Source organism: Nanorana parkeri, unplaced genomic scaffold (assembly GCF_000935625.1).
Source record: "Nanorana parkeri isolate BGI_ZX_2015 unplaced genomic scaffold, ASM93562v1 scaffold125, whole genome shotgun sequence".
In the NCBI taxonomy this organism is placed as follows: domain Eukaryota; kingdom Metazoa; phylum Chordata; class Amphibia; order Anura; family Dicroglossidae; genus Nanorana; species Nanorana parkeri.
In genome coordinates, this window is record NW_017306393.1 from 1,211,215 (window position 1) to 1,227,168 (window position 15,954).

The 15,954-nt window shown below is 42.4% G+C and overlaps 1 protein-coding gene across 1 annotated transcript in view; it reads left to right on the forward strand.

The window, feature by feature from the left end:
* Positions 1–15,954, forward strand: part of STAM2 (signal transducing adaptor molecule 2) — a 41,495-nt gene that overhangs the window by 18,346 nt on the left and 7,195 nt on the right. Inside the window, exons 7-11 of the mRNA XM_018553602.1 lie at positions 2,094–2,277; positions 3,045–3,139; positions 8,530–8,609; positions 10,188–10,275; positions 12,433–12,487. Coding sequence (XP_018409104.1) covers positions 2,094–2,277; positions 3,045–3,139; positions 8,530–8,609; positions 10,188–10,275; positions 12,433–12,487 — 502 coding nt within the window. The remainder of the gene's footprint in view (positions 1–2,093; positions 2,278–3,044; positions 3,140–8,529; positions 8,610–10,187; positions 10,276–12,432; positions 12,488–15,954) is intronic.

A 15,954-nucleotide genomic window follows, 5' to 3' on the forward strand; every position in this document is an offset into this window, starting at 1 on the left:
TATATATATATATATATATATATATATATCGTTTTTTTCCTCATTTTTTTATATTTGATTCAAACTAAGTGAGGCGTTAGGGCTACATATTTATATCAAACATGTACCTATCTGTCCTCTAAAAAACAATATATAATATGTGTGGGTACATTTAGTAAGAAAGTATATTACTGCTGTGGAAGAATCACACAACAAAAATTTTAAAAGCGTGTCAGTCATTTATGAAAACTGAAAACTAGCTCAGTCATGAAGGGGTTAAGCACCTAAATGTGAAATGTTACATAAGAATTATTCATATGCACTATTATCTTTTACTACTTGCAGCCTGCTGTTGACACTATGCTTTGTAAAGGAGAAGGATAGCCTGGCGTTTGAAATGCTGGGGTTGCCTCATTTTTTTTGGTTCCAGTATCTCCTGCGTCACTTAAAGTAGTATTAGGGTCTGGGCGTTTTTTACCTTAATGCATTCTTTGCATTAGGGTTAAAAGCGGCCCAGCACCTTTTTTCTCACCCAGTCCCCCCCACACTTACCTGTCAGCTACGCTCGTCCCTGCCGCCGGTCCCGAAGCGATCCTCCGTTCCCCGAACTTCCTGGCTGCGGGGGCGGATACTGATGGCAGAGAAGCCATAGGCTCCTTCTGCCATCAATCAGAGATAAGGGGCGTGGCCTGCCACAGGGCTGTGTGTGTGTGTGTCTATGGACGCACACAGCTACTGCCTGCACAAGCGTGCACAGGTGCCTCCATTAGCCGATGGAGGCACCCGTACATGGAACGGGGGGATGATTGCTGTGGGGACCCATTAGAAAATGAGGAATTAAATACTTTTAAAGAAAAACGGCAACAGTCTCAAGCAAAGGTGGGTCTCCTTGTAGGAAATATTTTTTTTTAAAAGGAGGCTTTATTACTTAAGCTAGCCATACACCTATAGATTTTTATAATCCAACCTAATAGATGACTCCATCCACAAAACAGTATAGATGAAGGAATCTCCACCTGCTGACTAGTGTATGATTGCATGAAGACACTTTACAACCAACAATGTTTCATCCGGTTCCTCTGTTGAGCTAAGTGATGCCAGGAGGGCCACCCACTGCAAGAATTTCAAACAAATGGTCAGGAGCCACTCGAAATTCCAGCTGTGTAAGCTGCAATATATAAATTTTTTGTTTTTGTGTTTAGATACGCTTTTAAAATACAGACTGTAGCAAAACAGCGCAAGAAAGGGATGCTATGAAATCTCATAGACTTTATTTCACAATGGCACGATACAAAATGAGAAATAAAACCGGCTAGTTTTAGCAGTATTATTCCTGGCTGTGTTTTGTTTTGCCATTGCGAAATAAAGTTTATGAGATCTTGGAGGATCCCTTTCGTGTGCCAGAGTGTTGCCACAGTCTGGATAATGAGGGTTAAAGGAGAACTATGAGGTGAGTGATTTACACTTATCCTCATAGTTAGAAACATTGAAACTGTCACACGTTGGCTCTATTGATCGGGAAGTGAGCGGACACATACCGTCGCTCGCTCACTTCCCGATCATCTCCCTGCAGAGAGTGGTGACTGTCAGTCACGGCTCCCCGAAGGGATTGCCCCCTCTCCGATCCTCCACCATCACTGACTGGAGGAGATCACTGTTTAGATAGGCAGAGCCCGCTGTCACTCAGCCAGCTGGGTGGATCTCGACAGCATTGTCGGGATCTGTCCCGGCTGCAGCGCTCTCAGTATATAGTGAGCAATATACTGAGCTTTGGGTCACGGGAGGACGTTGGTATATGTCCTCCCGTGACCCTAAAGAGAACTAAAGATAAAAAGGGCTAGAGCTGTGATCTGTGTGATGATTAAGCTTTGCATATAAGTTAATGTCCAGTTCAAGCAGAAAATATAAAGATGACACACCTAAGTGATATTTGTCTGTGAATTTGAAGTAAAAGAAAGAATGGTTCTGAGATAAATGAGGACTGGAATAAAACTACGCACCATCTTAGTGAATTTAGGTTCATGCGTTTTCATTGTGTTCTAGTTCATTATAAATGGATAATTTCATATTTCTAATTTAGTTTCTAAGTTAGTATATTTTGCTTCTAATTGCAGCGATCGAGTTATCTTTACAAGAGCACAAGCCAACAGAAACCAAATCTTTATACCCATCTGTGGAGGTGCCACATGACAGCCAGCGCATGCCCAGAAAAGTGCGGGCTCTTTATGATTTTGAAGCTGTGGAAGACAATGAACTGACCTTTAAAAGCGGAGAAATCATTTTTGTGTTAGATGATAGGTGAGTATTGTGGGCAGTATTTCTCGGCTGTGGTAAATGTTTTGAGAACCTTATTATGTCTAAAGCAACACTGTCACTCAAGGAGAAAGTATAAAGTAGAGGTAGGCAAACTCCGGCCCTCCAGCTTTGGTGCAACTACAAGTTCCGTGAGGTATTGCAAGAGACTGACGGCCACTGACATGACTCCAGAGGCAGATACATGATGGGATGTGTAGTTTCACCACAGCTATGGGGCCACAGTTTGCTTTCCCCTGTTATAACACAAGCCCATACCTGAAGAAGCAGAGTGCTGATCTATCTTGCCGTCAGTGCCACTGAACTCCGCTCTTTTGCTGTGAAATCCCCCCCCCCCGAAGTCTGCAGATAAACTAACACCCCTGGGAGTGTTGATCTCCTGGGTTCTCTGCAGCTCTCACTGGTCCCTTCCGCCAACCTCCACATCACAACTGTATCCAGTGCTGTGTGAGGCGGTCAATCTGTACATGGTTGTACACTTGCCAGAGTAAGTCATGCCAGTTGCTGTGGTACAATCTGATTGTAAGATGTATAAGCAACTTGATTTTGGTACAATATTAGGCCATTAAAACCCCTAAAATATTAAAGAATTCATCTTAGGAGTTCTCTGACCTTTTTATATGCGTACAGCCTGCAGCTTTGTACATTTATATGGTAACTGAATTCCTTTGTGAATCCTGATTTTATTCTCTGAATTTACAGCAGGGCGGACATTATCCCACATATTACCATTATTTTACATTTCTTTGCAGTGACACAAACTGGTGGAAGGGGGAGAACCACAAAGGTGTAGGCTTGTTCCCGTCTAATTTTGTCTCCTCTACTTTAAATGCTGAGCCTGAACCAGGTATGTAAAGTAACAGATTGCACAGTTTGCATTTTTTATTTATTCTTCCATTGCTCGATGTATGATGATTCAAAAGTATCTTCACTTCAGAAAGATTGAAGCACGCTGGGAAATACAGGACCCTTTAACAATTGTGGCACTGAAAATCCCTTCATGTATGTCTGGCTGGATTGGCATGCTGGACCATGCACGTCCATTTGTCTTTGGAGCAGTAAGGGTTGCCTAACAGAATTCATATAGGACACCCATTTATGCATATTTGTTTTTATAGCTATTTAGAACTCTAGACATAATCTATTAGCACAAGCTGGGAGGATTTATAGTATTTAAATGATCTGATCTTCTAATCCAAACACACAGATTCATGCTTTAAGATCTTTGGATGTCAGTTGGCACCGTGCTGTGTCGGTACCCCTCGCCTCTCTTTTCCTCATTGCATCAATATATCTAACTCATAAGGAGCAGCATGTTTTAAGTAGGGATGCACAGATACTTTTTGAGTACCAGTGCAGATACTTGGGATTTTCATGAGAACTACCAGGGTTGCAGCCGGGACCGGGCTCTGGCCCTCCACACTGTCCTGAAATCATTAGTCTTTATTGTTTTAGAAAAACTGTCACATGACAATAAACAAACATGTATCAGTACTCGTACTTGTAAGTACTCGGCAAGTACCAGTACTCGTGCTCGCAAAACTGGTATCTGTGGATCACTTTATTTATATTTATAAAAACAAAATCATACATTAAAACAGAGATGTACAAATCCCGGGAGCTCCGTGTGCTCCTTACAAATGACAGCTGCCTCCTAATTTTTTAATTTTTCTCTAGAGTAGTCTTGGAGCTCAAAAGTATCGGTACATGTACTTGTACCGAGTACTGTACTTGGTATCTGTGCAACCCTAGTTTTAAGGAAGCAGCTGCCTTCCTTTACAGCACTCCCATTTACGGATGTTCGGATACCAGTGCCGATACTTGGCATTTTCATTAGAACTACCAGGGTTGCAGCTGGGACCTGGGTGTGGCGCTCCACCACTGTCCTGAAATCATTAGTCTGTATTGTTTTAGAAAAACTGTCACATGACAATAAACAAAAATGTATCAGTACTTGTATCTGTGAGTACTTGGGCAAGTATCAGTACTTAGAAAACAAAAGGGAACAGAGCACCACCTCTGTGTGTAAAATCGTTTATTAGGATAAATAAATGTACTCACAAACAAATGTTTTCATCAGGCTTTAATAAGAGGCCACACTGTCTGTTAACCCAATGATCAATGATGATTCTGATGAAGGGGGCATGCCCTTGAAACGCGTCAATCTTGGCTGACTGCGGCCGGTGATGTGACCGGAAGGCTACCATGTTACATAGTCGGGGCGATACCATTTTGAGTACCAACAGGCAGTGTGGCCTCTTGTTTGTTGTTAAAGCCTGATGAAAACATTTGTTTGTGAGTACATTTATCCCTTGTTTTCTTTATCCTAATAAACAATTTTACACACGGAGGTGGCGCTGTGTTCCCTTTTGTTTTCTATGTTCGTGGTGGAAGCCCCAGAGCCTTGGATGAGCAGCCCCTCAAGTCTGTGTGAAAGACTGTGATAAACTGTTTAAAACTTTGAGTATGCAACAGCAAGTGGAACGTTCAGCTAGCAGCCATTAGCGCCAAGAGTTGAAGAAAACTTTTTGTCTGAAGTATCAGTACTTGTACTTGAAAAAATGATATCGGTGCATCCCGAATATATATTTTGTAAAAAAAAATCATACATTAAAACAGAGATGTACAAATCCCAGGAGCTCCGTGTGCCCCTTTTAAAAATGACAGCCGCCTCCTAACTTCTGTATTTTTCTCTAGTCTAGTCTTGGAGCTGGAAAAGTATCTGTGTCTGTACTTGTACCGAGTACGGTACTTGGCATCTGAACATCCCTACTCCCATTGCAGGGTGGAATGCCGGAGGGCAGGGCAGCGCATAGCTCCAGTCAGTGATGATTCTATTACACTGCGATTGTGGGACCCCCCACCACCAAAATGCACATAGAAGAGAATTCCTATCTTGAGCTGGCCATACCCAATCAGAGAATATTATGTGCAATTGTACTGTTTCACAATGAGGGGAATTAATCAAAACTTGAGCACACAGAATCTGGAGCAGTTGCTCATAACAACCAATCAGCTTCTATATTTCTTTTTCAAAGCTTAACTGAACAAACTAACGATAGAAGCTCATTGGTTACTAATGGCAACTTCTCCAGATTCTCTCTGCTTTACTATTGATAAATTCCCCCCAATATCTTTTGGTCCAGCTTCTGATCTGAACAGGATTTCTCTGGTTGAATGAGCATTCCTATTTAGGTTATGGACAACTGAGTGGGAGGAGCATGTGGACAGTTCTAGTGGTGTTTTGTAGCAGCTGAAGATAAAGCAGTGGGTGAGGGTTCTAATGTACCCGATCGCCACCGAAGCATAGAAGAGTTGATTATGGCTGACAGTTTTGACACGAAAACTGGCCAAAAATGGAAGCTTGTAGTAAAATGTTGTATTGTTAGGGGGCCATGGCAGACTCCCCCTGAAAACCTGAAATGCATAAACATATATGCAAGTAGTTCTACACAATGATTGTGCCTTGCTGTTCCGAATATATTCAAGTCTGACTGAGAACAATAGACTATCTGCTGTCTCTTGTCAAAATGATCTCCAGTATTCCTGCTATCCAGATATAAAGTGCTCTTTGCCCAGGTTGTAAATCACACGAAGGAAGCTCAGAAGCAACAGTGTTATATTTATTGCAAGAAAGAGAGAGGTTATTTTATTTTTTTCATACTCACACTTATGCGATTGTTGACCTGTGCCTTCTGATTCCTGTAAAATGTACATTTTAACAATGGATTTACATCCAGGAGGTGGCGATCTAGACTCCCTTTCTAATGTTTGCAAGGCTGGTGTTCTAAAAAAAATAAAAGCCTGTTAACAGACCTCAGTAGTCCTAGCTCACAACTGATCGATTCAGAGGAGTGAAAACTTAATTAGAGTGAGAGAATCTGAAGGAAAACAGCTCTTTCTTTATACATAATATATACTGTTTTTCAACACCGATGCTATGGCCGTAACCTGTTTTTAACAGGGTCATTCACAAAAGGGTGAAGAGTTTGGAGAAGGCAGGAGGAGAAGTGACCAATCTAGGACAACATAGCCGATTTGAAAAAATTCTCCAATTCAGCTCACTTTCCAAATTAGCTATGTCGTCCTAGATTGTTCACTACTCCTGCCTTCTCCAAACTCTTCACCCTTTTGTGAATAACCCTGTAAATGTTTATTATCAACTTAAAAATGTATAAACAAAGTTTCCCTTTGAAGAGTCAGATAGCTCAAACTGTGACTGGCTCCAGACATTGGTGAAAGAAGGGGCGATACACGGGGCACAGTTATTATGTAGGCATGGTTATCATCACAGCCTATCCTCCCACCATTGTTGCTGGTCCTTCCTCTCCTACCTAAAGAGCTTCAGGTTCTGTGAAGCAAAGTCAATCAGGGTCTGTGTGAAGTGTGCAGGACATGGAAGCACAGGAGAGTGGACTAACAGCAATGGTGTGTGCACGGTTGATGAAACCAAGCTGTTCTTTTTTTCCGAAATCCTCCAGACTGCCTGTCACACAAAGCCTCTTTGATTGTTTAAGTGTCAGTGGTGGCGACAGTACTAAAGAAGATACTGTAACCAACCATGCCTGCAAGCAAAGGAGGAATAGAACACAATTCTAAAACACAGCTGTAAAAAAATAAGTCAAGGCAACTGGACTAGCTGTATTTTTCTTGAAGAGGTTTCACTGGTCATCCAACCAGCTTTCTCAAGATTTTTTGAGAAAGCTGGTTGGATGACCAGTGAAACGTCTTCAAGAAAAATACAGCAAGTCCAGTTGCCTTGACTTATTTTTACAGCTATACCATGACCTGGATGAATGAGAAGCTGGAGTTTCTGTCAACATGATTTTTTTTTTTTTTTTTAATGTTTTCTTAGCCTGCACTGGCTTTTACTACATCAGCAGAACGGACACTAGTGCTATTTATTTATATAGTGCTGTCAATTTACACACTGCACGTTCACATCAGTCCCTCAAGGAGTCTGCCATCTAGGGTCCCTATCTCGCATGCAGATACCAACATGGTCCAGTTTAGCCTGGAGCCAAAAACCGTACCAGCATGTCTTTTTTGGTGTGTGGGAGAAAATACATACAAGCACATAGTGAGGTGGTTGAAATTTGAACTGAGGAGCCCAGTGCTGCAAGGCAGATGTATTAACCACTGAGCCACGCTGCGGCCCAATATTCTTTTGGGGAGTTTTAAGAACTGATCCGTCATGCAGCAGTTTTGTGATGCCCGGCAGATGACTGCAGTGCTTCCTCTTCTCTCTGCTTCCTGAACAGTAATGGTTAATTGATGTCTTGTTAATGAGCTGTCCTCTGAAGAGGAGATATAGAGCACTGCTACACATGTGAAGTCTTAGCTAAAGAAACCACGGCTGCATTCATTTCAGATAACAAACGCTTTGCATGTCTCTTCTCTTCCTCCTGGATGCAGCTGAAAGAAGAAAGCAAATGGTGCTCCATCTTTGCTTCTGTTCTATTAGCTGATACTCGTTTTCAGCTTTGTTACTTTAAATCAGACATCCCCTGTCTTGCTGAAAGGTTCCTTTGTAAAAGATCTGTAAGCAATCTGTCGTATACATTATATAACGTGCAACATTTAAATATCTGTATCTATGACTGAGGATGATAGTAATTGGGCAACCTAGGCTGACTAGCTCCCGTGGGTGGGTATCGCTCTCCCCTCTATCATTGAGTCTTGTGTTCCATACCTTGTGCTGATGAGGGTCAAATTATAGCTGAGTGCATGCTGTACAAAATGTAAATATAGGCTGCATCTGTGCTATATACCAACTGTTAAGGATCCACAGTCTGCCACCGAGGCAAAAATACATGATTCAGATTCCTCAACCCACTATCCTAAAATGAGTAACACATTCCCTGTTTTAGTTTTCTTCGGATTGGTGATGGAGGTGGCTACAGACACATTGAAGGGAATTTATTAAAACTGGAGCAGACAAAATCTGGAGCAGCTGTGCACGGCAACCAATCAGCTTCTCACTTTCATTTTCAAATCTAAACTGAAGAGAGAAGCTGATTGGTTGCCATGCACAGCTGCCCCAGATTTGGTCTGCTGCAGATTTGATAAATTCCCCTCAGTGTTCTTAGCTGTCTGTCCTATACCTTTTTTTTCCCATCTATATGGTTTTGTATGCGAGAGGTATAAACGTTTCTCCATTGGGGAGATTCGTCAGAATCGTGTTGGAGGATGACATTATATGAATATGCAAAGTTTATTCCTTTATTTTTTTAGCAGTTGCTGAGAATCCTGCTGCTTTTGATGAACCTCCAGAAACTGAGACAAAGTCAGAACCTGAACCAGTGTACATAGATGAAGTAAGTTAACAAATTTTCAAATTTACAGCTGAATGTCAGGCAAACATGGACACAGTGGAACTGTTTTAATGCTCCAGAGCAGTGATCCAGAACCTCTGACTAGAAAGCACATCTAGGTTCTTGGCATTCATTGCTGCTCCAGCAGAACTGAGTCTATAACACACCCCAGCCTACTAATTGGATAGTGTTGGAGCTGCAGCATAGTATAGAGTCATCACTCTGCTCACTTTTTAATAAATGCATATTTTGTTGCATACATTGTTTTAGTATTGTCTGCCTGGAATTCTGACTTTAATATAAATATTCCTAACTATTGGCTTTCCTGCTTTCTCTCCTGGAATGATGCCGTTTGGTATTTAGAGTGTTAAAGGAGAACTATGGGGTCAGGGCTTTTCCTCATAGTTCTCCTAAGGGTAACGGGAGGCCACAAACTAGCGTCCTCCCATCACCCAAAGCTCAGTATACTGAGACGCCACAGCCGGAACGGATCCCGACAATTCTGTCTGGATCCACACAGCTGCGTGAGTGACAGCCGGCTCTGCCTATCTAGAGGCAGAGCCAGCTGTACCCGCCCCCATCCGTTCCGCCAGTCAGCACAGTCACTGCTCTCTGCGCGGATAGATCGAGAAGTGAGCGAGCGTCGGTATGTGTTCGCTCACTTCCCGATCTACTGAGCTGATCTGTGATAGTTTAATTGTCACAGGTTGGCTCAGATTATGAGGCTGAGTGAAAATCATTCGCCTCATAATTCTCCTTTTAAGTTTTATCCAGCATGTCTCTATGGCTGCTCTTTTCCAAGATTAATGGGCTTGTTAAAGGGAAAACTATGGTATTTTTGTGAACTCAGCAGTTCTAGAATATACATTACATAGCCAAATGTTTGTGGACACCTGACCATCACACCTCTATGGCCAAAGGTATGTGGACAACACTACAAATTACTGGGTTTCTAGTGGAGGAAGAAAACAAGGACATTTTTCTAAAATAATACAGACTAATGATTTCAGGACAGTGGTGGAGACCCAGATCTAGGTCCCAGCTGCAACCCTGGTAGTTGTCGTGAAATGCCAAGTATCAGCACTGGTATCTGAACATCCCAAATTATAGACCATTGTGCGTTTGCAACTTTTTGGCAGCAGTTTGGGGAAGGCCCTTTAACTTTCCCAGCATGTGTGTGCTCATGTGTACAAAGCCAGCTCTATAAAGACACGGTTTGATGATTGCAATCCAGGTTTTCTTATCCAACATCAGTACCTGACCTCACAGATGCTCTTTTTGGCGGAATGGGCACAAATTCCCACAGACACACTCCAAAATCTTGTGGAACGTCCTCTCAGAAGAGTTGAGGATGTAGCCGCAAGAGGAGAGCTAATGGCCATGGATTTGAAATGCAATGTCCAATAAGCTGTTATAGGTGTGATGGTCAGGTGTCCAGAAACTTTCGGCAAACAGGTAGTGTATATGCATTTCACACACCTCTCTCGCCTGCTCCTCCTTTCTATATTTACATTAAGGTGACCTTGAACCTTTTCCCACAAAGTCTTTTACTGTATCATTTACCTCTCATATCTTCTCTAGAATAAAATGGACCAAACATTACACTTACTGCAGAACATCGATCCAACTGACCCCAAGCCAGATTCTGTCACTCTTCTTGATTTGGAAGGTAACGTAATATCTGGATAAATGGTATTTCATATATAACACAAAGAAAAAAAGTGTCCCTCACTAGTCTGCAGGTTAGCTGTAATATGTGTGGCCGTGCAAGATTTTGCTTCTGGTGTCATATTTTTTTTATTTTTTTTTAATCATTGTTTCTTAAAGGGGGAACTGCAGACTTCCTTTTTTTAATAACTTTAAAATATGCATGGGAAATTATGAGATTAATTTATAGGAAAACTTAACTTTGGTGAAGTTACGGTGCTGAGTACAGGCCACCTGGTAAAATACCTTCCTTACCTGAACAGCCTTCAAAAATATTTTTTAACGACGGGGGCTTTTTTAAATGATGGGTCTTTCTTTAAGTGAAATATGTGTGAGAAGATCCAGAGTGGAACAGCAAAAAAGTATTCCCAGCACACTCACAAGCCAGCATGTAAAAAAACTTGTCTCACCTCTAAGGTTAAAAACAGAGGTTTGGAAACACGTCTGCTGCAGAAAATGTGAAAGCCGCACAGCCGCGCCAAGGCAGCCCTGCATAGTGCGGTCCTAACTCTGAACTATTAGGTGTAGGTTTGTCAGGAGGAAGCCCAACCTCCCTTAAAGGTGTCCCTGTACCTTTTAAGGGAGGTTGGGCTTCCCTCCTGACAAACCTTCACCCAATTTTATCTTTTGCCCCATGTGCTCCAAGATGGAAACTCTCATAGTTTAAGAGTTAGGACCCCACTATGCAGGGGTGCCTTGGCGCGGCTGTGCGGCTTTCACATTTTCTGCAGAAGACGTGTATCTAAAACCTCTGTTTTTAACCTTAGTGGTGAGACAAGTTTTTTTTACACGCTGGCTTGTGAGTGTGCTGGGAATACTTTTTGCTGTTTTACTGTTTAAAGCCCATTCCATGTGCACCTTCCTGTAAAGCTGGTGACGAATTGATAAGATCCAAAGTGGGGCACATATAGTTAATGCTGAGCTTTTTATTGAGTCATATTTTGGAAAGCACAGGCATAGCTGAACCACAGATAACCCTGCCTAGAGCTGTTCAATGTAGGAGAGCGCATTTTGTCAAAGCATATGGGACTTCTGAGTCAGGTTTGAGATAACCTACTGGTTTCATTATAACAATTACCAGCTCTGCCTAAACTTTTCGTACTCGGCTGCAGGCCACACCACATGGTCATGTGCTGCCTGTTAGATTCTGGGTAGGAATAAATATAGAATCAATAAGGACACCTAACATCAGCTTCATAATTTGTGCCGTTTTAAGGCAATATTTCCAAAAATAATATTACCATATAAAATGAGTTCTAGATTTGCATAGGCGTCTTATTTGGGGCACAGGATGGACTGTGTTGAAGAATGCAGTCCATGTATATAGTTGAGCAATGTAGAGTCTTTAGAACAGTGTGGAATAGATTGTACAGCAGTGTGTACAGAGTAAAGAAATGTGGAGTACAGAATAGCGCAGTGTAGGCTATAGACTGCACAGATCATAGTGGTGCAGAGTATATAATGTACAGAGGGGAGCGACATGTTGTATAGAATGTACAGTACAGTGTACAGATGGGGGCAACATGTTGTATAGCCTGTACAGAGGGGGCAACATGTTGTATAGCATGTACAGCACAGTGTACAGAGGGGGCGTCATGCTGAATAGAATATATAGCACAGTGTACAGAGGGGAGGGACATGTATGGAATGTAAAGGCACAGTGTACAGATGGGGCAACATGTTGTACAGCACAGTGTACAGATGGGGGCAACATGTTGTATAGCATGTACAGCACAGTGTATAGAGAGGAGGGACATGTTGTATAGAATGTAAAGGCACAGTGTACAGATGGGGGCAACATGTTGTACAGCACAGTGTACGGAGGGGAGGGACATGTATAGAAAATACAGCACAGTGCACTGAATGGATCTGTGTGGCATGCAGAATGTGCGGCAAAGTCAAGAGTTAGAGGTTTAGAGATCGAATCGGCATATTACCCGCTATAGGTTTTCACTTAGGCTAGAGTGACTCATTAATGCAGATGGTTGTATATTTCTGTGGCTGCGGTATTCTACTGCTCAGAAGAACTAGACAAATACTATCATTTATTAATGAGTAAAATATCGGTGTCATCTTCAGAAAGTAAACTCAAATATTATGCTCTTTTTTTCTCTTGCAGATGTCTGCCAACAAATGGCTCCGATGATCGATGAGAAATTAGAAGAGATTGACAGGTGAGATACCAAGTAAACTCTGCATTCATTGTTTGCTTCAACATTTGTTTTATTGTATATTAATAATCTCTAATGTTTAGGGAGGCACCGATACTCATACTCGCCTAAATCCTCTGATACCTTCCCCAATACTGGAACTTCCGGTCAGAGGCAGATTTCCTCTGACCGGCAGTGCCTCGAGGGAACATGGAGCTGGCTTCCCGGCCAATCAGGAAGCCAGGCGGAGAGTAATGACTGGGCTCCATGCTGTTTGCTGGCTCCATGCTGATTGGCCTGGAAGCTGGCCAAACAGCATGGAGGTGGCTTCCCGGCCAATCAGGAAGCCTGGCAGCAAGTCATTACATGCCGCCCGGCTTCCTGATTGGCCAGGAAACCGGCTTCATGTTCCCTTGCGGTCCTGCCGGTCAGTGGAAATATCTCCTTCTGTCCCGAAGTTCCAGTATTGGGGAAGGTATCGGAGGAATTAGGCAAATACGAGTTCCTGACTGGCCGGGAAGCCAGCTCTATGCTGATTGGCTGGAAAGCCCCCTTCCTTGGCAATCAAGAAGCCAGGTGACAGGTAATGATACGCCGTCCGGTTTCCTGATTGCCCGGGAAGCTGGCTTCATGCAACTGGTATCGGCAAGTGCCACAAGATAAATATCGGTACTTGTACGCGATACTGAAAAAACGGTATCGGCGCATCCCTACTAGTGACAGATATAAGCGATCGGCAGTTGGGCCGGAAGTTTTCTGACACTTCAATGAATTAATTATTTTAAATGCTTCATTCGTTTGTAGCGCACCCAGACAGTGAAATCTAACACTAATGTTGCGTTTTCTAGTAGCGGTGGGAAGCAATCGATGGGCGTTTGTTTCCTTTGCATATTTTTAATTAGTACCCTTACTGTAATTTTGCTGTATTTCTTGTTTTTTGGGGGGTTTTTTTATTGCAGAAGAGTATTATTTGCCATCCTCCTGTCCTCAGACTTTCAGTATTTTGTTCATCTCACACCAGTAATTTTAAAGTGAACCTGTCACAGTTCTCATACAGTATCTGAGTACTCAGTGCCTAGTAGAGTGCAAATCACACAGCTGTTGTCCTCTTTCCACTTTCACTCCTTTTGAAAAGGGAAGCTACGATTAAGCTAAATAGCAGCGTGCTGGAAGCTGCCATTGTCTCGCTTACCAGCTGCATATTAGTTCCAAGGCAACCAAAGTGGTGCTGAGCGTGTGCCCTGGAATTAGTGTGCGGCCTCCATCAGAAAGGTGTTACAGATTCCATTTCAAAGGAAACTAAAGTATATGTTTGTGTTCTCATTTACACAGCATTGCTAAAAATATGTATAATATATTTCTTACCTTTTACATGTTTCTTTGGTGGAGGCCTTTGTTCAGACTCCAGGCTACTCTGACCAGAGTGAAAGTAGAGGAACAAACTGAGGAACAGACTGAGCTTCCTCTCATTACCATACCATACAATTGTAGTAAACATTCCTGCAGCCCCCTCCTTGATATTAAATAGGCTGTTGGGGGGTATGTAGGATTTTTAGGCAAGTAAAAAGCACCTACTAATGTAAGCAGCAATTATTTATTAAATTTTTTTTAAGTTACGCAATGTAAATGGGAACATGTAACAAATATAAAGAAGGCATCCTCCAGTTTTACTGCAAAAGTGGATAAGCACTGTAAAGTGATCCGCTTAATGTAATTCATGTAAGGCTGCTTCAGGTAAGCATTTAGCAAACACTACCTTTTGCTCCTTTCAAACGTTGCGTCCCATAAAGTGTCCTGTGGATTTGGGTTACGCAATTAAAGGGGCGTTCTATTCGATGTTGCCAATTTCCTCTTTAATGTATTGATAGTTAAAGGTAAAGTTGCCAATTCTTTTAAAGTTGCCAATTCTTTTAAAACTCAAGTCATCAAGCCGTTTTTGATCACCTAATGGCTTCCTGCCTTCATAGAAGACGGGGGTAGTTTTAGTCCAGCAGTGTTTGTTGCTGAGAACGTAGACAATACAGTTAATACTCTGATCTCTAACAAAGTACCATTAAAGGAGAATTATGGGGTGAGTGAAAAATTCTCATCCCCATGATTCAAGCCGACCTGTGACACTGAAACTGGCTCTATTGATTGGGAATTTAGCAAACACATACTGCGGATGGCTACCTTCCCGATCCTCTCCCTGCGGAGAGTGGTGACTGTCGGTCACCAATCCCTGCAAGGATTCCCCCGCGTCCCCTCTCCGATCCTCCAACACTGACTGAGGGCAGGGACAGCTGGCTTTGACTCTAGAGAGGCCGAGCCAGCTGTCAATCAGCCAGTGGGTTGGATCTCAACAATATTGTTGGGATCAGTCCCGGCTGCAGCGCGACTGCACACTTAGCATATAGCGGGCAATAGCTCACTATATACCGAGCTTTTGGTCACCAGAGGACATTAGTATATGTCCTCCTGTGACCCTGAAGAGAACTATGGCAAAAAAAAGTTTGGCCATAGTTCCCCTTTTAAATGTGCTTCCAATGAGTGACTTAGTTAAAGGAGAACTATGGGGTAAGTGTTTTCCATATAGTTCTCCTCAGGATCACGGGAGGACATAAACTAACATCCTCCCATGACCGAAAGCTCAGTATTTCACGAGCTACAGCTTGCGGTATACTGAGACCTCCGCAGTCGATATAGTTGTCCTTTAACTCTATTAGATCTGATGCAGTGAATAGAAGAGATTGTGTGAGGAAACCTTTCCAGGTCAGTTTTAGAAATACAGGTGATAACATGTGGGCCTTTTGACTTCAAAAGTCAAGTTTACCCTAAAAACTGATGTTCTAGTTAATCTACTGACCTATTTTATCTATCCGGCAATCAAGCAGTAAGAAATCCTTGTCAGACTTAAAGCGACACTATAATATATCTTATTTGTGTATCACTCGGCTGTAGATCCTCAAATCATCTCTGAATTGGTGCCGACACTGTCCTTCCTTCTGGAGGGTGGCTACTTTTGTTCCCCACGATCCCTGTGGGTGTTGTAAAGTAGTCACCACTCCAAGCTCGCTCCTGTGATGGACTACAATCTCAATACAAATTGTGAGATTGTAGTCCATTACAGGAGTGAGCTGGAAGCAGTGACTACTTTACAACACACACAGGGACCATGGGGAACAAAAGTAGCCCCCCCTCCAGAAGGAAGGACAGTGTTGGCACCAATTCAGAGATGATTTGAGGATCTACAGCCAAGTGATAGACAAATGAGATACATTTCTGTTAATAGTTAAGTTACTTGAATGCATTTTTAAGATTTAACTCCTGAGTTTAGCGTCAATTTAAGTAGTAGATGGATGGAGCTGGAAATCGGGTGCCAACATTTTACAACTGAATTCTTTGGGTGATTCAGCCTGCTGTCAATTGCTTGATACTAACTGATAAAAAAGACTTTAATTGCAAAATATTGAATCCACATCTAGGTAAATACCTTGACCTTTAAAAGTAAA